The sequence below is a fragment of the Alligator sinensis genome, unplaced genomic scaffold (genome assembly GCF_000455745.1).
Source record: "Alligator sinensis unplaced genomic scaffold, ASM45574v1 scaffold1581_1, whole genome shotgun sequence".
NCBI classification, from domain to species: domain Eukaryota; kingdom Metazoa; phylum Chordata; order Crocodylia; family Alligatoridae; genus Alligator; species Alligator sinensis.
In genome coordinates this window covers 814,290-840,904 of record NW_005842641.1, presented here as the reverse complement: position 1 = coordinate 840,904, position 26,615 = coordinate 814,290, and the positions used below count along the sequence as shown (strand labels likewise).

General features: G+C 46.0%; 1 protein-coding gene across 4 annotated transcripts in view; it reads right to left on the bottom strand.

Annotated features, from left to right (window-relative positions):
• CDAN1 (codanin 1) overlaps nt 1-26,615 on the bottom strand; it is a 61,487-nt gene that overhangs the window by 8,848 nt on the left and 26,024 nt on the right. For 3 of the 4 annotated variants that reach the window (XM_025215348.1, XM_025215349.1, XM_025215347.1), the window contains exons 12-22: nt 21,648-21,791; nt 20,396-20,562; nt 18,110-18,191; nt 17,262-17,351; nt 14,932-14,986; nt 13,583-13,716; nt 12,593-12,696; nt 9,301-9,450; nt 5,201-5,264; nt 3,164-3,242; nt 2,002-2,159 (exon numbers count right to left, since the gene is read on the bottom strand). In XM_025215348.1, coding sequence (XP_025071133.1) covers nt 2,002-2,159; nt 3,164-3,242; nt 5,201-5,264; nt 9,301-9,450; nt 12,593-12,696; nt 13,583-13,716; nt 14,932-14,986; nt 17,262-17,351; nt 18,110-18,191; nt 20,396-20,562; nt 21,648-21,791 — 1,227 coding nt within the window. The remainder of the gene's footprint in view (nt 1-2,001; nt 2,160-3,163; nt 3,243-5,200; nt 5,265-9,300; nt 9,451-12,592; nt 12,697-13,582; nt 13,717-14,931; nt 14,987-17,261; nt 17,352-18,109; nt 18,192-20,395; nt 20,563-21,647; nt 21,792-26,615) is intronic. The other variant, XM_025215350.1, reaches the window with a different exon arrangement.

The following is a 26,615-nucleotide window of genomic DNA, read 5'->3' as shown; positions in this document are numbered from 1 at the left end:
GATGACACCACCAGCCCTCCAGCCAGGTGATGTTATTGCCTGGCCTCCAGCAGCAGAACTGCCCTGTTTATATGGGCAGCCCCAGATGCAAAATGGCTGCCCTCATCAGGCACCTGGGGGCTGCCAGCTCCAGGCCCTTAAAGTGGCAGGCCACATGCCCCTACTGCCATTCTGAAATGCAGGACACTGAATATGCTGCAGACTTTTTCATTAGAGCGTCTCCCAAGAACCACTCTAATTAAAATGCCCCTCCGCACCTCCCACCCCAGAGCACATGCATCAGCACCCAGAGATGGTCAATGGTACAGCAGGTACAGGTCTGACTACCAGCCCTGGGTTGTTATATCTTCTGCCCTGCCATTAGACTGAACACACCATTTTCACAAGGAGTTCCAGACCACGTGTAAAAAGCAAGGATGCAACATTAACTGGTTGGTTCCAAGGATCCAGATTTCTCTAATGCTAAGCAAGATTCTTGCATAATGTCACAATGATTTTCAAATAGAAGCTGAAACCTGGAATGAAAAAACTATAGGGCAGCACACCACATAGGAGGCACAGAAAGAGCTGTATGATAGAACTTTAAAAGAACTGTTGCACCAAGTAACTCCAATTTCAGCTGTATACAAGGTAAAGATTTTTAGAAAAGAATTAAGCATTCAGAAAACTTCTCATGATTTTTTTTAGAATGTCATTGAAGAAAAACAGTGTTTGAAAGGAACACATTCTGCTTCAGATTTTGCAATCTAAGTATTGTAGAAACCGTACTAAGCAGGAAACTGATGGGAATCACCCCAAACAGCCAGCTGTTTCACGTACTTAAATTTCAAACTGGACAATTAAATAAGCAGAAATCATAGAGAGAGAATTTTAGAATTACTTCATTTTGACTAAGTTCAGGTGTTGGTGATATAGATTGGTATTAGGGATTTTTATTATAACAGTTGCCGGCAACCTTTGCAAGCTGTGGGATGGAACAACTTGGCTCCTAACATGGTGGCTTCCACCGTGTGTCAGTGGCGGGGCCGTCCCCTGCACGCTGGGGCTGGGCAGCTGGAAGCTGCATCCTCTGCTTCTGATTCTGTGCCACAGCTGTGGGGGACAGGGAGAGGTGGCTGGGGAGAGCAATGGCAGCATGGACACAACTTCCAGCTCCTTGGCCCAGCTCTCCACCACCAGCTGAAAGCTGTGCCACAACACAGCCAGTGGTGGGAGGCTAGAGTGCAGCGGGGGAAGAAACAGCTGGGGCAAGAGGGCAGCTGAGAGTTGCCCATTTCTGGTGCAGCTCCTTGCTGCTTAGCCCCAGTGCAGGCATAGGCAAAGTCCTGGGCTCTGAAGGGTAGATTCAGTGGCTCCATGGGCTGGATCCAACCTGTGAGCTATATGTTGCTGACCCCTGGATGATATGATTTCTAAGAAAACCACACCTTTTCAAGCTTGGGAGAGGAGAAACAGGACCAGGATGCATTTTATATTTGTTTTGAAAAGGAGGCACTCTGGATCCCAGGCTGAAATCATGCTATCTTTCCCTCGCCTTTACTTGCAATTTTAAATTGAATCAAGTGGGGGAGGCAGGAAGGTAAAACTCCACAATAGATTTGTACAGACACAGTTGACTGCAACTCAGAATACATTCCCTTGACACACAAGGTGAAACAGAATCCATCTAGCTATGAAGGGCTAACAGGACTAAAGAACTTACTTATTTTTTTAGTCACTCAAGTCAGCAGATCCAACTGAAGAGAGACACTAGCTCTCACACCCTCCAAGCAAGCGGATTCCCTCACCATTTCCGTTCTATTTCTTTCTTATCCCCTACCAACAAACCACAATAAGCGCTCTATTTAAAAGGGCTCCAGGAACCATTAGGCTGATCCCTAAGCAACCACTGGAAGGAAGTGAGCAGCACAGCTGCTTTGTTATAACTGTAATAGCTCAGTTTAACTCAAGGAGGGAAAGTAAAAAAAATAAAAGCAGCAGGGGACAACGGAGGTTCCATACTTTGATCTCATTGATTATTTCAGAGGGAAATGGAGCATGATGCTGGCATCCTGGAGGGCAGTCCTTCTTCATCTCTTGTGTATCCTCACTAGGTAAGGAAGGACCCTGGATTTTCAGCATTCGACTGAATGTGGTCCTCACTTCCCTTTTGATCAGTGCTGTAAAGCACAAAAAAGAGAACAGTGGTGGTTAACTCAGATCTTCTCGCCAGGGAGATGGTTCCCAGACACCAAAGCCTAAAGTATTCCTACTACAACTTCCTCCACTGAGGGACACCTCAGGGCCAGTACAAGTAAGGAATGTGAAGTTTAGGCTGACACCTGCACTCCAGGTTCCTATGCCTCCTTGTAATCATAAGGGCAAAAATGAAAAGGATACTCCAACACACAGTATGTTGAATCACTATCTAGCCAATCTCTTAGCCCTTTATCAGAAGATTCAGTCAGGGGACAAATTAGTACCACTGTTCGGTACTACTTACATTGGGAACCTGAACCAGTGCAACTGCACCTGCTTAACCACCAGTTTTAGAGGATCTGTGAACATATTCTGAACCAAGGGAATTTTGTCTCGCATCCAAACTAAAGTTAGTTTAACCTGCTTTAGCAGCAAAGGCTGCTGGGTATGTGTCACAGCTCAGAATCAGCGGCTTCTAGGAAATTCCAAAAGGCCACCAGTGCACTGTGAGACTAACTGAAAGTATCTGAATCCAATCAGCACTAAGCCCATACAAACTAAAATGGCTCTAATTAAATCAATCTTCAGGGCTGCTGAAAACAAATCCAATCCACATGGTATTTTGCATATGTCGTCAAGATAACTTGTGTGCATGGACCCAAATTATAAGCATCCTGGGGGGACCCAAGCAGTTCTTAGCATTAAAAATGTCTAGACTGTAGCCTGGGTGATGCTCTTGGAGAAAGTGTCCAATATTGTGGGCACCTGCAACCTTGAAGTAACTTAACAGCCTAAAACACCCTGTAACATCAACCCAAAACTTGAAAATCAGGCAAAAAAAGAGGAAGTGCATGCTTCTGACAAGTATGCCAGCAAGAGCCTGAACTTCACAATACTAGATCAGAGACTTTCCCCTGATCTCAGAAAGGCACCCAACCCCATCCTCAAATGAGGTGCAGTGCTAGTGCAGAAACTAGAGACTGACCTGTGATGTTGGTGGAGAGCCAGGTACATGCCTTTTCAGTAGCCAGCCTCACTGCAATATCCTCTGCACTGCTCAGGACCTTTGGGATGGAAAACAAGCAGCATTTACAGTTAACACCCCTGATGATACTGGCAAGACAGACAAGAAAATAAAACTTTCTAGGGAAGAGACTTCATTTCAATAAACAACACTCAGAGTAAGCTCACATCTCTCCCCATGATCTCAAAGGGGATAGGATCATGCTCACTGGAAACCAACATCTCAAAATAAAGGGGAAAAAAAAAAGTACTTTCAGCATCTCCAAGTAAATCCCATTCATTCTGGCAGAATCTGGTACTGGAAAGAGAAGCTTCATTCCAAAAGTTCTAAGACTGAACCCAATCTTAGAAGGCTTATTGGGATAAGCCTGTTAGAGGATGTCTGTTTCTGTAGTCCACAACACACAAGGAGTTATGTAGTTAGGATCACATCTGGCCATTTTTGAGTCTCCCTAGCCCACAGGATCAAGTATCAGTCTACAGTGGGTTAACTGGGACAGCCTTTGCCATAAGAACAGAGTGAAGATCAGATTTGCACTTCTGTCCGTAGCAAGACACCTCACCTGTTCTGCCACCACATCACTAATTTAATCACATGAATGTCATATAAATTAATTCTAATTAATATATCACTAATTTCAGGGGCTTGTTAACTCTGAAGTAAAGACAACAATCACAGAATCACAGAGAAGCAGGGCTGGAAAGGACCTCCAGAGGTCATCTAGTTCAACCTTGCATGAGGCAGGACCATCCCTAACCAAACCATCTTATACAAATCCACTGTCAAACTTATTAGCAAAACTACACAGTCATCCCCAACACAACCACAAGACATAACATCCTAACCTGCCACAGGTAAAGCAGGTGGACCACCATGGTCAATATCCTGCTGCCACAAAGTTCATCAAACTATATTTGAGACATCCAAGGAAGAGGGCCACACTACCCACTGCAGAGGAAGGCAAGAACCCCACAGTCTCTACTAATTTTACTGTGGGGCAAAATTCCTTCTCAACTCCAAATATGACAATTGGTCCTACCTTGAATGGTGGAGCATATGCAGTAGCAAGAGGGAAAGCAAAAATCTTTTCCAACCCTACATGGAAACTAGCAAAGCCTAGAAGCATGGGAAATATCTACAGTAGAGCATAGGCATAGACTCCTACATCATCCCTGACCAATGCTTATCCAGCCTCTTCTTGAATATCTCCAATGATGGAGACTCCACAACTTCTCTAGGCAGTCTATTGCATTGCCTCACTATTGTAATAATGACGAAGTTTTTCATGATATCCAATCTAAACTTTACTACAATTTTAAGCCCTTGATCTGTGTCCTGCTCTCTGAAGCAAGAGAGAAAAGGTGTTTTTTCCCTTTATGGCAGCCCTTTAGAAAATTGAGGACTGCTATTGTGTCCCGTCTTAAGTACCTTTTCTGTACGCTGTATATACCTACTTCCTTCAACTTTTCCTCATGACTTGCCTTCCAAGCCTTTTATCATTATTGTTGACTCTCTCTCTCTAACTTTTCCATGTCCTCTTTAAAATGTAGAGCCCAAAACTGCACACAGTACTCTAGATGAGTCCTAACCAGTACCAAGTAAAGAAGCACTATCACCTCCCAGGTCTTGCATTTCATATTTGTGCTGATGCAAAAAAACACACTTACCCTTTTCTACAGCTACATCACATTGCAGACTCATACTGAGTCTGTGATCTACCAGGACTACCAGATCCTTCTCTGTAGTGCTGCTATCCAGCCAGGTGCCACACAGTTTGTATGTGCAAACAGTAAATTATTTTGCTGTTAACACATTTTGCAGAAATATGCCAAAATAACCTGATGAGAATAGTGTTCTGAACCCTTCCTCCAGTTCCAAATGATTTTAGGTCACTGTGTCCATAGATCATATCACTGAAGTTTACAAGTGGCAACAATAGATATACAAGGATATTAATCAGGACCTGAAGTCAAGGCCTTTGTTAAACGTGGTACATACAGCTGCAGATGTCTCTTCTGGCAGAAGAACTCTCACAGCTTCAGGACCCTTCTTCCTGCAAAATCTGCAAACAAAAAAGTGACAAAGAATGTGTACTGCAGTGTCAAGGCTCTACAGTGATAGTCAGGGACATTTATTACTGCACGGACTTCTATATGTTCCATTATGCTTCACTGCCTGGGACAGCAAAGCAACGCCAAGACTCAAGGTAGGCAAGAACCATGTAAGCAAGACTGAATTCCAAGCAGCTGACCTAACTCTACTCAAAATTCTTTCCTTCCCAGAAAAGGGAAAAGTACAAGAAATAGAGCCGAGGCACACTGTTCCACACATCCTCTACAACCCACTCCCATATGTAAGTGCAGGCAAAATACAGCCTGTGGCTGGATCTGTCCCGCCAGCTGATTGGATCTGGCCCACAGGTGGGCACCCACCAATTAAGTGCATCTGGCCTGATGGGCAGCGGCCCACCCTGTGCTCTGCATGGGGCCGAGTCCTGCCCCTTCCCACCTGGCAGTGCATGCTGCGCTCCCATCCTTCCCCACCGGAGGGCCCCAGCCATGGTCAGCGGGCACAGCTTCTAGGCAAGGCTGCCACTATTGCAGCTGCCCAGGGAACTGCTGGACACCCCTGGGCTCCAGCAAATCCTCCTCCTGTCCCTGCTGAAGCACTCAGGTAGGGAGGGGAGGCTGCAGTGTTGAAGGGAGTGGGGGGGCAGGCTCTGCCTGCAGCTCGCTTTGGTCCTGTTCATGAATGGCTGGGCGGGAGAGAACATGGATGGACGGGTGGGGTGTGAAGAAGCTCGGCTGCTCACAAAACCCTGCTGGGCAGGCATGGGGACAAGCAGGTGGGGCAGGAGCAGCAGCAGCAAGCAAACATGGGCTTGGTTGCAGATCTGCCAGGCAGGCATGGGACAGGCAGCAGCAGCAGCGGCAGCGGCAGGAGCCACCAGTGTAGGCTCAGCAGCAACCCAGATGGGCAGATGTGAACAAAAAGCAAGAGAGCCAGCGATGCCAGGAGCAGCTCCCCGCCCCCAACTCTTCCTAGGGGGCTCGCCTTGCTGCCCACTGGTGGCAGTCTATTTCACTGTTAGGGTGGCTAGGATCTGGAACCAACTCCTAGGGAAGTGGTCTTCACTCCTACCTTGGGTAAATTAAAAAAGAGGTTGGATGAACACCTGTCTGGGGTCGTGTGATCCCAGCGTGTGATCCAGCCAGTGGCGGGGGGGTCAGACTAGATGATCTATTTAGGTCCCTTCTGACCACTAACTACTATGAAACTATGAAACCATCCCAATGCGCAGGAAGACTAGCAAGTATGGCAAAAGACCAGCTTGGCTTAGCAGTAAACTAGATGACAAAAAGGAAGTTTATAAGAAGTGGAAACTTGGACAAATAACTAGGGAGGAATATAATAGCATTGTTCCGGCATGCAGGGATGAAGTCAGGAAGGTCAAAGCACAATTGGAGTTGCAGCAATTGGGTAACAAGAAGGGTTTCTACAAGTATGGTCGGTAGCAAGAGGAGGATCAGGGAAAGTGTGGGTCCCTTACAGAATGGGGGAAGCAATCTTGTGATAGAAAATGGAGAAAAGGCTGAAGTGCTCAATGCCTTATTCACCTCAGTCTTCACAGGCAAGGTCCGCTTCCAGACTACCGCACCGGGCAGCACAGCTTGGGGAGGAGGTGAAAGAACAGGTTAGGGACTATTGAGAAAAGCTGGACATATACAAGTCCAAGGACAGCCAAGGGCACCCAAGGGTACTTAGGGAGTTGGCTGATGAGATTGCAGAACCAGTGGCCATAATCTTTGAAAACTCATGGCTATGAGAAAAGGTGCTGGATGACTGGAAAAGGGCAAACATAGTGCCCATATTTAAGAAAGGGAAAAAAGGCTGGTTAGGGACTATTGAGAAAAGCTGGACATATACAAGTCCAAGGACAGCCAAGGGCACCCAAGGGTACTTAGGGAGTTGGCTGATGAGATTGCAGAACCAGTGGCCATAATCTTTGAAAACTCATGGCTATGAGAAAAGGTGCTGGATGACTGGAAAAGGGCAAACATAGTGCCCATATTTAAGAAAGGGAAAAAAGGCTGATCCAGGGAACTACAGACTGGTCAGCCTCACCTCAGGTCCTGGAAAAATCATGGAGCAGATCCTCAAGGAATCAATTTCTAAGCACCTGGAGGAGAAGAAGGGAATTAGGAACAGTCAGCCTGGATTCACTAAGGGCAAGTCATGCCTGACCAACCTGATTGCCTTCAGTGATGAGGTGACTGGCTCTGTGGATGCAGGGAGATCAGTGGATGTGGTATACCTTGATTTTAGCAAGGTTTTTGATATGGTCTCCCACAACATTCTTGTAGGGAAGTTAAAGAAGTACGGGCTGGATGAATGCACTGTCAGGTGGACAGAAAACTGGCTGAAGCATCAGGCTCAGGGGGTAGTAATCAATAGCTCAATGTCTGACTGGTAGCCGGTATCAAATGGAGTGCTGCAGGGGACAGTTTTGTTCAATTTAATCATTAACGACCTGGAAGATGGCAGAGTGCACCCTCAGTAAGTTTTCAGATAACACCATGCTGGGGGGAGTAATAGATACACTGGAGGGTAGGGCTAGGATTCAGAGTGACCTGGACAAATTGGAGGATTGGGCCAAAAGAAATCTCATGAGGTTCAACAAGGACAAGTGCAAAGTCCTGCACTTAGGACAGAACAATCCCATGCACCAATACAGGCTGGGGGGCTGACTGGCTGGGCAGCAGCTCTGCAGAAAAGGATAGTGGACAGTAGCTGAATACGAGCCAGAGGTGTGCCCTTGTTGCCACGAAGGATAACAGCATACTGGGCTGCATTGGTAGGTGTGTTGCCAGCAGGTCAAAAGAAGTGATTATTCCCCTCTATTCAGCACTGGTGAGGCCACATCTGGAGTACTGTGTCCAGTTTTGGGCTCCCCACTACAGAAAGGATGTAGACAAGTTGGAGAGTCCAGCAGAGGGCAACAAAAGTAGTGAGGGGGCTGAGGGGCATGACTTATGAGGAGAGGCTGAGGGAACTGGGCTTGTTTAGTCTAGAGAAGAGGAGACAGAGGGGATTTAATAGCAACCTACAACCATCTGAAGGGAGGTTCAAAAGAGGATGGAGCTAGACTGTTCTCAGTGGTGGAAGATTTCACAGATTTCATAGACACTAGGACTGGAAGGGACCTCGGAAGATCATTGAGTCCAGCCCCCTTGCCCCAGGGGCAGGAAGTCAGCTGGGGTCATAGGATCTCAGCAAGAAAAACATCCAGGTTTCTCTTGAAGGCATTCAAAGCAGGTGCTTGAACCACCTCCGGCGGCAGGCTATTCCAGACCTTGGGGGCTCGGACAGTAAAGAAGTTCTTCCTTATGTCCAGCCTGAAACGGTCTTGCAGGAGTTTATAACAGAATAAGGAGCAATGGTCTCAAGTTGCAGCAAGGGAAGTTTCAGTTAGATATTAGGAAGAATTGTCTTACTAGGAGGGTTGTAAAACACTGGAACAGATTACCCAGAGAGATGGTGGAATCTCCATCCTTGGAGGTTTTCAAGACCTAGCTAGACTGAGATGATCTAGTTGGGGCTGGTCCTGCTCCAAGTAGGTAGTTGGACAAGATGACCTCCTGAGGTCCCTTCCAAACCTCATTTTCTCTGATCCTATGATCCACACACGCCCCCAACATGCTACAGGCCCCATAAAATACAAGCAAGCCCCTCCCCTCCCAAAAAGGGAACTTCCCTGGGCAAGGCAAGAGACTTCCAGTAGCAAAGGTCAGGGATTAAGGGGCAGGGAACCTGTCATGGGGAGGGGCTACCCTTACAGCCCTCCATACCTCACCAAAACTTGTTAAGCGGCCTTCTTACCCACCCCTAAGAGGCATTAGAAAGTCAGCAGGGAAACAGCTTCAGTTACAATTGCAGTTAAGTATCAGTCCTGAGCCAAATCAGAGGCTGGTGTTCGAAAGTACTGAAGTGGTTGGTGGCACCTCAGGTGTCACAAGACAAAGCCAGCACAGCACTAAGAAATGCACAGCAAAAAGGAAGATGGGAAATGATTAATTCAAGTAGCTTTTCCTTCTTACTCTCTGCCTTTGAGGAAAGCCTGTGCCCCTTCTTCATAAAGCTCAGTGCACACCTCATCTAGCAGTTTGTCATGATTAGTATTGTCCTCCTTCACTTTTTCCTGCAGCATGACCTCTGCCCTTTTGACAAGCTCTGCTACCAGAGTGGCCCTGGAAAAAAAACAGTGCGATGGCAGATTGAACAAGTCTGAAATAGAAACATGCAACCTGTTTTGAACCCTTTCATCCCCATTTTACTTTAGAGCATGAAAGAAACAGAACATTTTTGTTAAAAAGAACCAGTCACGTGATATTTTGCTAATCTAACTATTCTGCATCGCCAAAGTTTCACCATCCCCAACCTCTTCAAGTTCACTGGAATTCAGTACCATGAAGTGTGCTTGAAGCAAAAACATTAATGAGACTCAAAAGGGACTGGGCTTTTATATCAATAACAAAAACTTTCAGTTGGATAAGTATGACACATTCTAGGTAGCATATTCAGCCCTGTTTCAGGTGTAAAGGCAATTTCTAATTATTAGCATTTAGGATGAGATTTGTTGCAAGAGACATCATCACACATTTGTCTAGAATGCAAGGTTGCTTGTACCAGCATCAGATGCTGGCCACTATCAGAGATAGGACACTGGATAAGAGACTGCAAGTCTGACTTAATACAGAAGTGCCTATACCATATGGTTTTAGGTGCATGTAACCCAGAGTGAAAAGGGAAGCAGCTTTCTCCAGAAGATGCTAATAGAAACACACACAACAAAATGTCTTTCTGCCCCAACTTTTTGATTTTTGCTTTGGTAATACTGGGAAAACTAATGTAGACAGGGCTTCAGACAGCCATGAGCATCTTGCCAACACTAGTGTAGCACGCTTGCCTTTCAGAGCTTGGGTTGAGTTCCAGGCTTGAGATTTTCCTGTTTTGATTGGTGGAGCCCATCCACCAATCAGGAGGCAGCAAGAGGAGTTAAGTCATGCCCCTTTCCTGAGGGGAGGGGGAGATCTCTCCCAGACCTGATTGTAGACTGCAACACTGTCAGATCCGGAAGACTTCAGGGGCGGAGCCCTGGAAGAGCATAAAAGGAGCTGCGCGCCCAGCACGGGGGACAGAAGGAGGGCAGATGCGTCAAGGACAGAGAAGAGAGAAGAGCGGGGTTTAGAAGAGCTGAGGAGAGCGGCTCAGCAGGGCAAAGCAACAGCCCAGAAGCGCCCCTGAAGACTTCCATCAGTGGGGAACAGCGGACGGCTCCAGTGGCTAGGCTCTCGGTGTGCAGCACGGCGCACAGACCCTGGGAGCTGCGTGAGGTGGCCCAGGTCTGCAACCTCTGGCGTGCGGCCAGAGACAGTGCACAGGCCAGTGCATGGAGCAGGATCTTTGGAGCGCTTGGACAGTTCAGGACTCCAACCCCCTGCATGATGTTGGGAGCTCAGTGCAGGACGTGCTGCACGGAGGGTCCGGGAGCAGACCAAGCCCGGTGCTGCACAAGATGACCCGGGCCACCAACCCATAGCAAAAGGTTGAGTCCAGGGAGCCAGATGGTGCTTGGGCTACTGAGTCAGCAGACAGGGCCGAGCCAGAGGCCCCAGAAGCCCTGCATAGTGGTGCCCAGTTCCAGGGAACAGCAACCCCCTGAAGCCCACCACAGGTGAGAGAGCAGCTTGGTGCAGATGACGAGGGCCACCCTCCATGCCTGGGAGCTGTGAGTTGCAGGGAAAAAGGATTCCCACAGGGCAGAGGGAGTCCCCCCTTGTTAGTTAAGGGCTCCTGAAAGTGGAGGTCCCACTGGGAGGGCCCCCCCTGAAGTTACCAGCTTCCTTGAAGGAACTGGGAAAAAGCCCCAGGGCACTGGGGTTTCCCCATGGGATTAAGTTTATCTTGGAGGTTCCTGTGCCATAAGTGGTGTGATGTCATGCCTTATATTTTGTGAACTCTCATGTTTGTAAATTAGTAGACGAGCAGAATCCTAGGGCTGTGCTGGGACCCCCATTTTATCTTTTGTTTATTTGTATTTATTTATGGCTTATTTATTGTTCACCTGTACTTATCTATAGTTTATCTGTTGGCTATCTATGTTTACTTTGGGGTTTATCCGTTTCAGATCAGATACTTATCTGTGATGTACCTGTATCTGGAGCACTGGTATAAGGTTTTATAACATTTACCCAGAGGGTATTGTTTATGTTGTTTGTTTAGATATCACATACACACATTATATATTACATATATTATATAGTACATATGTTTATATCCATGTTTCTTTTCCTTGTAATAAGGTAATGTAAATGAATTTGTATATAGTTAAGTCCCCTGACTGTCCTGGCCTGCTTCTTTAGGGATGGAGGGAAACTGAGCAGCCTGCAGTTCCCCTACAGCACACCTGCCAGCTAACAATTCCCTTCATTTGGAGAAGGGGAGTATATACCCGAGTACACCTGGGCTACGGTAGCATTCACATTACTGTTACCACCAAGACTGGTAACAGGAGACTCAGTTTAGTGTAGACAAAGCATTACAACTGTGTAGGAATATACCAGCTAACATGGTCTACGCGAAAGAAAATTGAATCATTTCTGACTCCATCAAGCAGGGAGGAAGAAGCTTCAGGGCAGGATTATCTCTGCTTTTTGCAATGGGGTTCTTGCCCATGAGTGGGACTCCTAGGAGATATAATTTCTGCTAGCTGTGTCTGAAGAGTCTGCCTGAGCTGCTGAGCTGTGGTGTCCAGATTTACAAAGCCATCTGCCTAGAATCTGAGAACTTAAATGGTTGAAGTTCCAACTCAGTCATCTGGGAAGTACTGTTACCACCCCTGCTACAGCTACAGACATGGCATCAAGGCAAAATGATGCAAGTTGTGTTCACAACACAGGACATGGGAGTCACCCAAAACATGTGGCGTAACTCGCTCAAGTTTTAAGATACCTGTAAAGATATCCACAGTAGGGAGTGCAAGGACTTAGTCATCTACAGAGGTCAGAGGATGGTGGGAAGGAGACAACAACAGCACAGATCTCTAACGGACAGGCCTTTTTTGTTCTACTTATTACTACTACTACAAATCCCCTTCCATCCGAGACAAATGGCACCATTTTCACAAGCTTAAATGAGAATTCTACAAAGACTAGATTAGTCCAGAATGACTTAAAGCCTTTAGCATCAATCAAATTTAGACTGCACACAGTCTAGTAGGGAGGCCAGGACAATAGTTCCCCAAGCAACTGAAAACCCAAGTCTGGCCTCTAAGAATTAAAACCAGATAGGAGGAAAGCATTTTTCAGAGATATGTGCCCAAGCACTTACTTGATATGCTTAACACAGTTGGATCCCACCCTCTCTGCCACAAATTCCACTGTTCTCCGCAGTGATGGGGGCTGATTGTGGAAGAAGGCCTGCTCCAGCTCTGCCTGTTCAGGAGGAAGAGCAAGAGCTATGAAGAGACCAGGACTCTCTACAGAGATGATCTTCTCTACACAGAAACAGACCTAAAATTTAATTCTGTGTACAATGCACAACAGGGCCTAAGGCCCACAGTCTCTACCAAGCATTTTGCTATTACAACCTTTGGTAATACCTGTAAAATACCTATGCCCAATTTTATGCTCACCATTCAGTGCACAGTTTATAGATTTTGTCTTGTGAGAAGTTGTAAAAAATAGGCGACTGGTAAAAGGAGGAAGAAAGGAATGCGGCTATTTCTCCATTCAAAAGGCAGCACCTTTTCACACCAGGCTACTGTAAGACTTAATGAGCTCCTTTTAATGAGCCGTTCAAAAGGAGTGCTGCTTTTTGAGGTAAAAGATACCCTTTAATTACAGGATGGACACCACTGCACACTCACAGAATACTTATTCTTTCAAGGGACAGTTACAGTGGAATCAGAGCAAAGGGAAAGAAAGTCAGGGCTACTGGCTAAAGAAGAGCGAGGAAGAAAAGATATGGATGGGGCAGAAGGAATCATCTGTGGGTTCAAGAGTTAAGCATATACAAAAGACTCGCAGGGACGTGTATTCAGGTTCTCTGCAATTTAGTGCCCACACAACATCACAGGATTTAACAGCTTCCTCTTCTAGCTGTTAAACAAGAGAACCCCTGCTGTCTATGCCTGTGTTTTTCTTTCCATAGTTTCAGACCATCACTGTGCATCTTGCCATCTTATGAACACTCCCTCCTTTTGTGACTCCACTGTGAAAAAGCCATGACTATGCTCAGAGCATTCTCACTATGTGGTAACAGAGAGCAGGCACCTGTCTTGGGCAAGCAGCCAGCACACTGCCCTCCCTGTTTACCTACCTGCAGTTTCTGCTGTGAGACAGAAGGTTTGGGTGCCAAGGACTCTGCAGCTGTTGGGTTTATTTTCCTTATAAAGCCACCATTCTTTGCTCCACTGCCTGCCACAAAGGAGGCCAGCAGCTTCCGCAGCTCACCTGTAAAAAGAAACAGGTGTGAATAGCCTTCTGACATACAAAGTCAGAACTACAGGGTAATAGATCCAGAGAGGCAGAAAAAGTCAAGTAGTCAAGTAATTAGGTTCCCAATCTAGAGCAGGCTCTGTAAAACCCCAACTTTAGTAAAAGTTGACAACAGTAAAAGTTGGGAGCAGGGAGAGGCTGCACAATTCCAGTATATCCCTGAGGAAGGCCAGACAGAAGCTTCCTACCCTTGTAAGCAGCAGAGGACAGGAAAACAGAAAATTCTTCCTATCACTCAACAGCGACCCATAAAAAGAATTACAAAGCAGTGGCTTCGAAGGTTCCTAGCCTAATGGTTCATCAAATGGTGGGATGAAAGTGGCAGCTATGCAAGATCCACCATGGTGGTGGGAGCAGAGAGCTCCAACAGGGCTACAAAGAGAATGCCAGGGGCTGAGGACAGCAAAAGGGATTTCAAGTCCTTCTGCATGAAAGATTCATCAGCAGTTGGAGTCACTGGACCAACATACAACTTTCTCTACAGCCAGATCCACAAGCACAATACAGCCTCAGGAAATGAGGCGCTTCCCCTTCAGTTTAAAGTATTTGCTTCCAAACTAACCCTAGCTCTTCACATTGGCCAAATGGCCATCCTCCACCACGCCAGGTCCTAACGGCCTTTCAGTAACTATCAGTTTGGGGATTAAGCCACCTTCTTCATCCAAACCCTTCCTCCTTTGACACACAGTATAGGGAAGTCTGGCATTCAAGTTTCCTTCCATGGTAGAGAATCAAGGTCCCCGTCTCCCTGCATATCATTCACATTGCAAAGGCAGGACAGCCAATCCACAGCCTCCTTCTCCCCTTTCACAGGATCGTAGAAAATTAGGGTTGGAAGGGACCATCCCCAACTATATCATCCCAGCCACGGCTTTGTCTACCTGGGACTTAAGAACCTCCAAGGATGGAGATGCTACAACTTCTCCAGGTAGCCTGTTCCAGTGCTTTACTACTTTCCTAATGAGAAAGTCTTTCCTCATATTTAACCTGAACATCCCTTGTTGCAACAAATACCGTTGCAGATACTTATGTCTTTTTCTCCACAACTTGATTTGTCACCATGATCAGCAATATGACTGAGGTTCAAAGTGGATGGGGATGAGAAAGAAAAGTGATTCAAGGACTCACAGTACCAAAAAGGGCTGGGATAAACATCTATAAAATACTCACCAAGATATGGACAGCAGGTATAAAGTAACTGCTGATCCACCAAAGTTGCAGAATCCTGGCAAATGAAGAAAAGGAGGGTTGAAGGACAGCTGCAAAAGGAACATCATCTTTAGAAGATCAGAAATCTTATGCATCTCACAGATATCTCAAGGCACTTCATCAAAAGAAATAATGCAGCCAAGTTAAATTCCAAATCAAGTGCTTTTGAAGCAAAACAAACTCTAAAACCTAAGGACCCAATTGTGCCTGGAGATGCATCATAAACAGCTCTGCATTTCAGAGACTTGGTATTGCATGACCTTTAGTTATAAAGGACTCCAGACTCAGCTGAGAACATATGTCTGTCAAAAGAGAAAAAGAAACCCCAGTATAGGAATGCCACCCTACCAGCAATGACTGGGGAAGAGTTGATATGGGAAAGAGGATAAACAGGACATGGCCCACACAAAGAATTACAGCTCCATGGATACTTCCATCATGATTCAGTCAAGCCTCTCAGGACAGAGGACTACTGAGTGATGGGGCCCCATTGTTATGTCTTAGCCAGAAAACATGGGGATTAAGGGGGAAACTTCAGGTTTTGTCAGTGTAGGTGGTATATATTGAACACATTTCGAAAAGGCTGAAGTTCATAACTATTTCCTCCCCACTGCTGGAAAAGCAACTGGCACTTGCTTAATAACAGGATGCACATACATGCTGGCTAGCATGTTCATCTTGATTCTGGGAGAAGGAGCATGCACCTTCTCTGGTGGAAACAACATTAACCCCTAATGCTGTGACAGGTTAGAAGCTCCCTCAGATGCAGGCAAGGGGAAGGGAGGAGACCTGCCAAATACTCCACACATTTGCAGTACTTTTACTCTGAACGGGTTTTTTTGTCTTGAAACTACTGCTCTTTTTATCATGCCCAACAATAAGACCTTGCACCCACTGCCGTGTGAGAACTGTCTGCTAACAGGGGAGCACGGGAAGATCAGTCATTACCAGAGTACAGGGAGGAACAGTGTGTGCTGGGGGTAGGGCACAAATGCAGTGGCTATGGGTCATTGTCCCTGAGAAGAGGGTAGAGGTGAAACCAATCACTAGGAGGAAATTGGAAGAGGCTACTAGGTGTCAGTTTGAGGGTAATGACACTGAAGTCATCACTTTAACTATACCTTACTGATAAGCTTTGAAATAGCTTGTGTGCTGGAGAGAGTTTTTCAGAAAACCTCAATAAAGTCAAATACATCAAGGAGTTCCTGATTAATTTATTTTCCCATACCCTCAGATACTCTGGGTTAAGTGTAGCAAAGGTCCTTTTATAATCAATCTAAGTTCAAGCAGTTTCACCCCTGATGGAACTTGAACCCACAGCCCTTGGCTCCAGAAACCAGTGCCTGAGAATAGGGCTATGATTCAGAATGACCCTGATAAATTAAAGAAATGGTATGAAATGAATCAAATGAAATTCAACATCAAGTGCAAAGTCCTGTACGTGGCGCAGAATAATGGCATGTACAAATACAGACTGCGGAATGACTGATTAGGCTACAGTGCTGCAAAGAAGGATCTATGCTTTACAGTGAACCATAAGCTGAACATAAGCCAACAGTGTCCTCTTGCTGCAAAAAAGCCAGCAGGATGCTAGGTTGCATTAACAGGAGTGTCACTTGCAAATCAAGGGAAGTGATTCTTCCACTCTATTCAGCGTTGGCGAGACCTCACCTGGAGCAGTGTCCAGTTTTGGGTTCCACAGGTCAAGAAAGATGTGGACAGACTGGAAAGAGTCCAGTAGTGACTAAAAAAACATTAGACAACAGGGAAATATGCCAGAAAAACTGGATTATTTTTTTGGAGAAGAGAAAACAAAGGAGGGTAACAGACTTCAAATACCTGTAGGGTTGTTATATGGAGGATGAGATAGGAGTTGATCCCCAATAGATTTACTTGAGTTCTCTATATTCTGTTCCTGCTCTGTTCATCATTCCTAGCATTATGAAACAAGCTGTGACTCTGGACTGAGGATATGCTTGCAGCAACACCTCATCATATTCCAGCAACAACTTATGTCTGCAAAACACCATCTCATTACAGGTGGTGCATGCTTTTTCCAGTTAGTGTCATTCTGGCAGTGCACCAAAGAACCTCTGAGGTCTAGTCTGCAGTGCAGTCTGACTGCTCAAGCAAACTGCAGCTTTATATAGTCTCCATATTCATCACATCTGCACTGAAGACAAATCGTTGCATACAATGCTGCAATCTACAGGCTTCACTTGCCCTGAAATCTTCCTTGCTGGTGCCATGAGACTGCAAATATCAAAGCAGTTAGTTTCATGCCAGCTTACCAAGGCCTGAGCAGATGACATGGTATCCATCATCAATCCATCCTGTCTGACTTCACTTGTAAAGAACAGCTCCTCTGGGACAGAGGGGACCTGGAACAGAAACTATGAAGAATTATCATTCCATCAGGCGACTAAAACACCCATCTCAAAAACAGTAGTCAGAGAAGATTTTCCACTTTTAAAAAATTATATAGAACCTGGCACACTGAGGACCTTCTATTCTCCTATATTTGTCACCCCCCACCACCTCAACCCTCAAGGCCACATGTAGCATCTTTCCACATTTCCCAGCCACCCCAGCTTCCCCACACTTGGAGTCTTTAATTTATATTTATCTCCAGCAAACTTAAAGAAATAGTCTAATCAAGACATGCTTCTCCCAGGTGAAAATGCATGGGAGTCTCCTTCCTCCTCTTATCTTTAATTCAGCCAAAGAGGTCTTCTGTTGATTAAAGCAAGGCACTGCAACTTTCCTGCAGCATTTAATACAGTAAATTTTCAGTACAAGACTACTTCCCACTTTAGTGGGAATTAACTGGGAAGTTTTGTCCTTAAGGAAAAGCACCTTAAGGATGAAAACTAGAAGGTTTTACAGAAATTAATTATGGGATGTATTTGACAGTGAAATCTTCTACAAAAGAGTTCTAGGGGGAAAACATACAGGATGCAGAGCAGGAGTATAATTCAAATTACAGCATGTTTGATACTGTGCAAAAGATTTTGGTTCTTTTTATTTTGTCACATTTTACTATTTTTACCTCATTTTGAGATCTAATCATCGTTTTCTACTGAATTCAGTACAGCTGCACCTTCAGAGCTCAGCCAGTTACAATCTCTAGGCACTATACCTGAAAAAGCCAACCCAACACTGCAAGGATCAACAGCTTGTTTAGGAAACTCATCTCCTTATCTTCAGAGGGTACCATGGACAGCTTGTTTAGGAAACTCATCTCCTTATCTTGTGAGGGTACCATGGCCCTGCCATACAGAGAGGGTAGTGGAAAACAGAGTTAAACTGCAGCTACTTTATTTAAAAAAGGTATGTCCAGTAACACTATAACTTCTTTCAAGGTTCTCTGTTGTTCTGACTTGTCCTCTAACTAGTCTACTTTAGCCATTATGGAAGTGTTTCTCATTCTCTGTGTAGGTGCGCACATGTCTATCTGTATATTGTACTGTGCATTTGAACTGAAGCAGCCAGAGTTTGGTGGCATCTATTTTTCTGGAACAAACAAAATAGGAGTATCTGAGCAATGGGAAAACATTGTGGAGGAGCTTAATCTCAGGGTTGAATTCTGCAGTTACAAGGGCACAGCACTTTGCAAGTGATTTGGGGAAATGCATTTTTGTAAGGGGGAGGGGTTGATAAAAAAAATGCATCTTTTAACCCCTTCAGCTTGGGATGGACATTTCAGGTATGCGAGTTTCTTATGGCTTACCATATTTACTCAAATAGAAGACAAAGTTTTTCACCCCTCACCTTACATTCACATACAAGGAATCCTCACTAAACACACTGTATCATTAAACTGCTACTAAAAGCAGCATGTACTCAGTAATGGAAGCCAACTATGAAGTTGATTAAAATGCAGCTAACACTGAGCATGACTACAAAACACATGACCCATATTGGGCAAACTTTTCTTTTTTAATTACTATTATATATTTTGTGTTCCAAGTCAAATTCGCCAAATCAGTTCCAAATCATATCAATTGAGCAGAACTCAATCTTTCCAAAAACAGTATCAATTGAGCAGGCAGAACACAATTGTCCTAAACACCATGTACGGCGCTATAAATGGCGAGCATCCTTCGCCCCAGGCTCTCACCCTGGGATTTCAGAAACTCCCAAATCCACTGGCAGGCATCCTACATGCAGGCCCAAGCCCAGAGGTCTTGGAATTCCGATGCCACAGCAAACATACCAGGTTAGTAGTACAGCCCATCTGAATAAGATATATGGTAGTTATATATGCGCTAAGTCCTCCTCAGTGTGAACTTTGTTTTTCAGTCATGGTGAGCCACTATACTGAATACATTTAAACTTCCTCTTCACTCCCACTGAGCTATACCTTTCTTTCCTATTTCCAATTAGTCCTGTTTTTTAACCAGCCATAAATGTCTGGCAATCATCACTGAATAGGCCCTTACAAAACTTACCCAGAATCCCTCTGCCACCTCCCCCCTCAGCCTGTCACGTATGATTAGCGTGGCCCTACCCTCCAAGAGCTGGAACCAGATCAAGTTGCCCTGTGCCTCATCTATACAAAAAATTTTAGAGCGCCCTAGGACTTGTGACAAGAGAACCCGGTTCCAGTCACGAGCAGGGGCTAATTAACCCCCACAAAAGATCTATGTGCTATCTGGAGTACAAATGCACACTGGGCAGTACTGAGCTGTGGGGTCACAATGGCATGAAACACTGTCATCTCTGTTGCAGCACAACCCAATGACCTATATGGTAAATCACAAGCCTTTTGGCTTTGAACTAATGTCATTCATAGTTTGTACTACATACAAGTAGGTATAGAAATGCTGCTTAAAAGTGTTTATGGAGTACTTGTGCTAAAAATTGCAGCAGTTTCAAAAGAGTTAAACTGCATCAATTCTGAATGAACTAAGTCTATACCTGTAGTAATTTCCCTATATGCAAGTTACTGCAGGTATGTTTATTTCTAACTTAATGTTTTCAAATTTGCTTCTCACTGGCATATGCTCAGGGGCAGCAGGGTCTGACAATAAGGAAGGGACTGCAGAGGGGAGAAGTTGGGGGAAAGGGGGCAGAGGACAAGGGGGCTACCTGACCCTCCAGATTTATTTTCTCCTGCTGTAGCAAGGGGGAAGGGACAAATTCAAGGCAAACCTGCAATAATTAGATTCTATACTTGGAAAATTGTAACAAATTTATAAATATTCCATATACAGAATCTAGTTATGGGGGGGGAAAGGACGTCCAATTCAGGGTCATCTTATATTTCACTAAACATGGTAACATACAGACACAAAATTGAGTTTTATAACATTCCCACCTGATGTCCAGTTCCTCACAAATTGTCTTGGAAGAAAAGTGGGATGCAATTAATCCCAATGAAGACATTCTCAAGAATGATGCAGGTATTCTTCCATGGGCTTACCTGTATACTTGCAGCAAGAGGGAAAATACTGTCCCATAGTAGTCAAGAAAAGGAGCAATATGATCTACGAGGGAGAGGAACTCCACAATCCAAGGTATAGTGAGGATAGTACGCCGGCCCTGGATAGCTCGCTGCAGGAGTTTCAATACATCCAGTACAGGTAGGCTCTTGATGGGCAAAACATTTAAAATCAATTTGAGATACGGAAAGTTGGCTTCAAACTTAACTTTTCTTAAAGTTCCATATCTACACTATGGCCTTTCTTTTAACGTAATTTAATTCTTTGTCCAGTTAAGTGGTTATGTACCAGGTATTGCAAACAATATCCTTCAGTGGCTAGAGGTTCAGCCATTAACAGCTACAAGATGCCTCAGTATAGTGCTGAGAAGGATGAATCCTGACTAAACACATAAGCGGTGGGAGAAAATATTATTGGGGGGGGGGGGGGGGCGCAGCAGCGGCAGAGTGCACAGCAGGAGCACTGGGTGCAGCACTGTAACAGTGGCACTGTTGCCAGCTGCTGCAAAATTAGTCTCGAGGAGTGGGGGGACTAAGTCCCGTTAGCCCCGGCCTTCCGCCTGCTATGACTAGACAGCAGACCATCTGGGTTCAGTTCCTGGTGTCCTGGACAGCAAAAAGTGATTTGCATTCAGTGCAATACACTAGTAGCAGGGTTTTGAATGCTGAGCTGAGATACTCTTTGAAACATTTTTGAAGGCCACACCTTACACACACAGTCTTTCCAGTAGAATTGAAGTGATGTTGTATCTTATGGTCCAGAAAGTATGAGGGGCAAGAATCTGTGGGTATTGTCTTGTACTGGACCAACTGCATGGCTGGGTCTCCCAGAGACCCAATGAAGATTACTGTGATACCCAAAAGCCTGTCTAAGTCTAACCCAACCAGACAGTTAATCCAATAAGAGAGACCACCCACAAAAAATCTTGCAAAAGTCTGCCCAGATATTTCAGGACTTTGAAACACTAACCACAATTCAGAAATAGTATTAGTGGGTTAAGCACCACATTAGTGTCAATAACCCCTCCCTCCTTTCTATCACAAACACTTCCCCCTTGTCTTCAATAGGGTATACTTACACAAAGCACAGAATAGTGCAGTACACCAACCCAGGAACTATTTCCATTCTAGGAAAGGATGGCTCCAGAGACAACTCTGCAACAAACCAAAAATACCTGCCAAGCAAACAGCCCAGAAAGTCCCAGACTTTTCTAACAGGTCTCTGGTTACTTACTTGATTTCTTAATGCCACTGCAGACTCGTGCAAGTCTCTTGTTGGTGGCTCCACTGTGCGATACGGAAGGAAAACAAGAAATCCAAGAAATTTTGCCAGGAGCCGGAGGCTCATCAGGACAACGGTGAAACGTTTCTTTTCATCCTGAAGTCAAGAGAAGGAAAGCTTGATTGGAGCAACACAACCCTGAACACAGAAACAACAACCTACCTAAGGTCTCCACTGCCAGCATGGAAAATTAGGTCTCACAGCTGCTCTGCACTACTTTCTAGTTACTTCTTTCCCCAGACCATTCTGAATGCTGGAGAGCTCCATTCATGACAGCAGTATACCAAATAAGAATAGGAAAGCTTGATTAGAGCAACACAACCCTGAACAGAGAAGCAACAACCTAGGAGACTCCAATCTAGTTTCACACTGAGATGTACTGGAAGGAGCTCAAAAGAGAGGTGCTTATCGGGAAGGTACCTTTGAAAGTCCTGAGCAGGTGACTGAGTTATGGAAAAAGATCTCAGATCTCTTCATACTTTTATAGGGCAGTTGCATTCTACAATAATATTTCAGCTGACAAAGCCCAGGTTACAGCTTGAACAGCTTTTTCAGCAACTACTATACTGCAGAGTTCATTGCCACACGAAATGAAGCTAAGCCCCTCTCACACATTTCATCCTTCCCCTCTTTTAGCAAGCATCCCTTTAAATATATTGCCATTCAACACTAACCATGACCAAGAAGCACTTCATTAAGAACTACCTGCCCATAAAAGCAATTTGAAATCAGTCAAAGGTGAGAGCTGGCTCCTTTAATCAGCAAAATGACAACTGGATACTGCAGTGATGTGTGTACTGGAAGTGAGTGAGTGAGTGAGTGCACACATATACAACCCCTCCTGCTTCCACTACTGCACTGTCTAGTCGAGACATGGTCCCAAATGATCATAAACAATCTGAAGATCTTTATAGAAAGAGAAAAAAAAAGCTGCTGCTCCAACAGTCACACTTTCCTAGTCTTTAACTAGAGCATCCTTCACTCCTCTGTTTCTGTCAATGTAAAAAAAGGTCTCAAATACATCAGCCCACATTCATCTCTGGACATTCACAGAACAGTGACTTTTTGAAGACAACATTCTCAGGTCCTCCATGTATTGTGTGTCAATGGCTCCAGACCAGCTCTCTCACAATGCACACCCAGAGATCCCAGTCAAGTTGAGTCCTTCCCTGACTCATGCAGCAAAGCACCAAAGATTCTGCAGGCCTTAAGTCTGCTCCCACTTAGCCCTCTGCAATTCCCAGGATTTCACAGTGAACATGTACAGGAGTAACTAGATAAAATGTGAAGATATCAAAAGCTGCTGATCTGACTGATACAAAGGGAACTGCCCAGTAAAGATGATGTCTCGTTCTTTTTTTCCCAAACTTATTAATTTTTTGAGTAGAACTACATTTTAATAGCTGCTAAATAACAAAGAAGCACCAGAGTTAGCAAGTTTCTCTTGTAAACATTACTGAGGACACAGGGACTGCATCCAGATAAGCATGGCTGTGCGGCATGTGGTGCCTCAGATATGTCTACGGCACCACATACCGCACATTCAGCTGTTCTCCGTGCTGCAAGGGAGCAGCATGGGGGTTATATCCAGGGGTCACAAAAAAACCTGCGTTAAAAAAAAAACTAGACCAGTGCACACAGGGATAGCACACACCACTCAAAGCCAGAGCCTCACTCCGGCTGCTAGCCAGGCTCCGAGCAGCAGGATCGCTGCTGCTGCAGTCCCAGGAGGCCCCCAAGACTCCAGATAAGGCTGCTTGGGGCCAGCTCAGTGCTGGCTCCAGCCTCCTCTACTCCACCCAAAGAAACCTGTCGCACATGGCACAGGCATTCTCCAGGACAACTTGCAGTGGCCCAAGGGGGTGGGGGTGGGGAATCTAGCAGGTAAGAGTGGAGAAGGGTACCTGGGGAGTCAGATGTCAGGCAGGTTATAGTGCATCATAAATTCAACGTCTATATTGAGGCCATACGTTTCTGTATCTAAGAGGTTGTTGAAGTGAAGTTCATAAGTCCATCTGTGGAAAGTGTTTTGTAAATTCCCTTCGAGGATCAGGACTAAGAGATTGGAGAGTGGTTTTCTTGTGAGAAATGTGCCCCCACAGGTAGTTGGGTATTGTTGTCTGTAATAGATTTCCGGTGTGTATTCATTCTGGTGCGCAGTTGCTGTTGGGTGTCTCCTACATATTTTCCATCAGGGCATTTGGTGCACTGGATGAGATACATAATGTTTCTGGAGGTGCAGGTGTAAGATCTAAGAATGGTGATGGTTCTGTTGTGAGGTGTAGTCACTGTGGGGGGTACTGGAGATATGTTGGTAGGCATTGCCTTTCTGCTCATGACATGGTCTGGATCCATTTGGTGTGTTTTGGACTGTAGGAAGCTGGCTTCTGGTGATGAGGTTAGTGAGATTCGGTGCTTGTTTGAATTTACAAAACAGTTTTCACAGACAGGCTTATGAACTTCATTTCATCAATCTCCTAGATACAGAAACTCATGGACTCAATACAGACTTTGGATTTATGACACACTATAACCTGCCCATCATCTGACTCCCCAGGTACCTCCCCACTTCTACCTGCTACATTCCCCCCCACCAGCTGTCACTCACCCCTTGATGCCTCAATTTACATTTTCACTGACTGGCTTACTTGCCTGCATCCCAGCCTCTGGCTTCTTTACTATTCCTTCCATCCAGGAAGAGCACACACCAAGTGCAGATGCTTCCTCGGCCTGATGAAGGGTTTTTAAACCCAAAAGCTTGCTAAGATACATTTCTTATATTTCTCCAACTGTTCAGTTGGTCTACTAAACGGTATCAGATCGACTCAAAGAACCTTGTCTGCCTTGTGTGTGTTTAGGCAGAACGGGATGAATGCAGCAGGGATGGTAGTCTGTAACAGGGGTCCTTCCCAATGCTGGTTAGATCTCGGCCCGCCCACCTCTTTCTGGGCCAACTGCCCATCCCTCTTTCGCCTGCCACACTTTGATGGAAAACCAATTCAGATGTTACCCTGGTGGGAGGCTGCCCATTTAGGTCCTTGATGTCTAGGAGTGACATCCATTCCGCAACTCCATACCTCTCCTACAGAGCGGCCCATGCCTCACAGATGGCATCCCAGGCAACTAAGCTCACCTGGAGCCTCACAACTCCACTGCAACCAGCAAGCCAAAGGCCTCTTAAAGATCTTACAGGTCTGGGCTTTCCCTAGCCAGGACTGTGTGTGCATGTGGTGGCGGGAGGTTTTCAGGTGCCTCCTACCCGCCTTTCACCAGGGCGGTTTGCGGTCCTGGCATTTCCTGGGGGCTGCCACACCACTGGCAGTCCCACCAGGCCTCCCAACCTTGGCAGGGTGCAGTTTTAGGTCAAGCCCAGGACCTGGGGCCTCCTCCTTCCCCATAGCCCCTACCCATACCTCTAAGTTTGTCCTGGCACAGCAGCTCAGCAGGGAGATGTTCTTCCTCTGCTGGCTGGTGATACAGTGAGTGCTGCCTCCATCTCTGAGAGCAGGGCATTAAATGGTTATGAAACCAAACCAAATAAAAAAAAGGAAATAGGTGCAGACAAAATGAGGAGGGTGGCACTCACTCCGTCTGCACGTGGAGCTTGGGGAACCCCAGCAGTGGGAGGTTCACCTTCAGGAACACCAGCTGTTCCACAAAACCAGGATCCAAGGAGGCGCGGTGGGGCATCACAACATCACCAGCAATGCTGAACACTCTCTCGCTCAGAACACTGGTCGGTGGACAGGACAGGTGTTCCTGGGCAACCATGGCCAGATCCTGCCACATCTGGCTTTGGCTTGCCCAACAGGCCAAGGGGTTGCAGAGCAGCAGCTCCACATCCTCGGCAAGATAGACAGCCACCGAGGCCTTGGCACTACCTGCCCAATGCTGGAGTCTGGTGCCTTTGGACCCCAGCATGGAAGCCATGTCCTCGGCCCACATTGGCAGCACCTGTGGTGGAGGACACTGGCTAGTAAATGGAGTGCTGGAACAGGAAAGTGGATCCCCCTCTTCGACTTCCCCTCGCCTCTGTCCTTCTGCCTCCCTGACTGTTCACCAGCACTTCTGTCCAGTGATCAAGGGTTTTGCTGCTGCAGATGCTCCCCTTCACCCTCGAGTTGCACATGCCCACCAGCATGTGGACCGTACTGGACTGCAACGGATCCAGCTGTTTCTTGATGCTCTCCTTCAGCCACTTCACCAGTGCCTGCACCTCCACATTAAAACTAAATGAAGAAGTTCCAGAGGATTGAAGCTCCCTCACTATGGGGATCACCTGGCTAAGGAGGGCATCGCCAGCACTGAGGCTCTCAGAGGCCTCGAAGAATGGCTTTAGGACCACCAAGATCTGGAAGATGGTATCCCACTCAGCTTTGTTAAGGGGGCTGCTTAATATGGCAGCCATCTCAGGGATGGCCTTCTGTTGCTCAACCAACCTTTCGAGTGTCAGGTATGTGGAGTTCCACCGAGTCTCCACATCCTACATGATGTTGTGCTGTGGGATGCTCAGCTCTCTCTGTTTGTCCCGCAGCATCTTGCCCCCCTTGACGTTCCAGTGGAAGTAGCTCGCCACCTTCCTGCATTTTGAAATGAGCTGGCTGGTTGTGAAGGCGCCCTCCCCAGCAGCCCTGTTCCCCTCCCCCAAGGCATCCCTGACTATAAGGTGGAACTTGTGCGCCACGCAGTGGATGCCAACAAAGTTGGCATCACGGACTGCCTTGATCATACTGGCCCCATTGTCAGTGAACATGAACCCACGGGTGAGCTCGCCCTATCCAATGAGCCACCCCTGCACCATGTGGTTCATGGTCCCCATGATCTCCATTGCCGTGTGGGACTCATTTCATAGTAGCTAGGGTCAGGAGGGACCTGAACAGATCATCTAGCCTGACCCCCTGCCACAGGCAGGGCGGAATG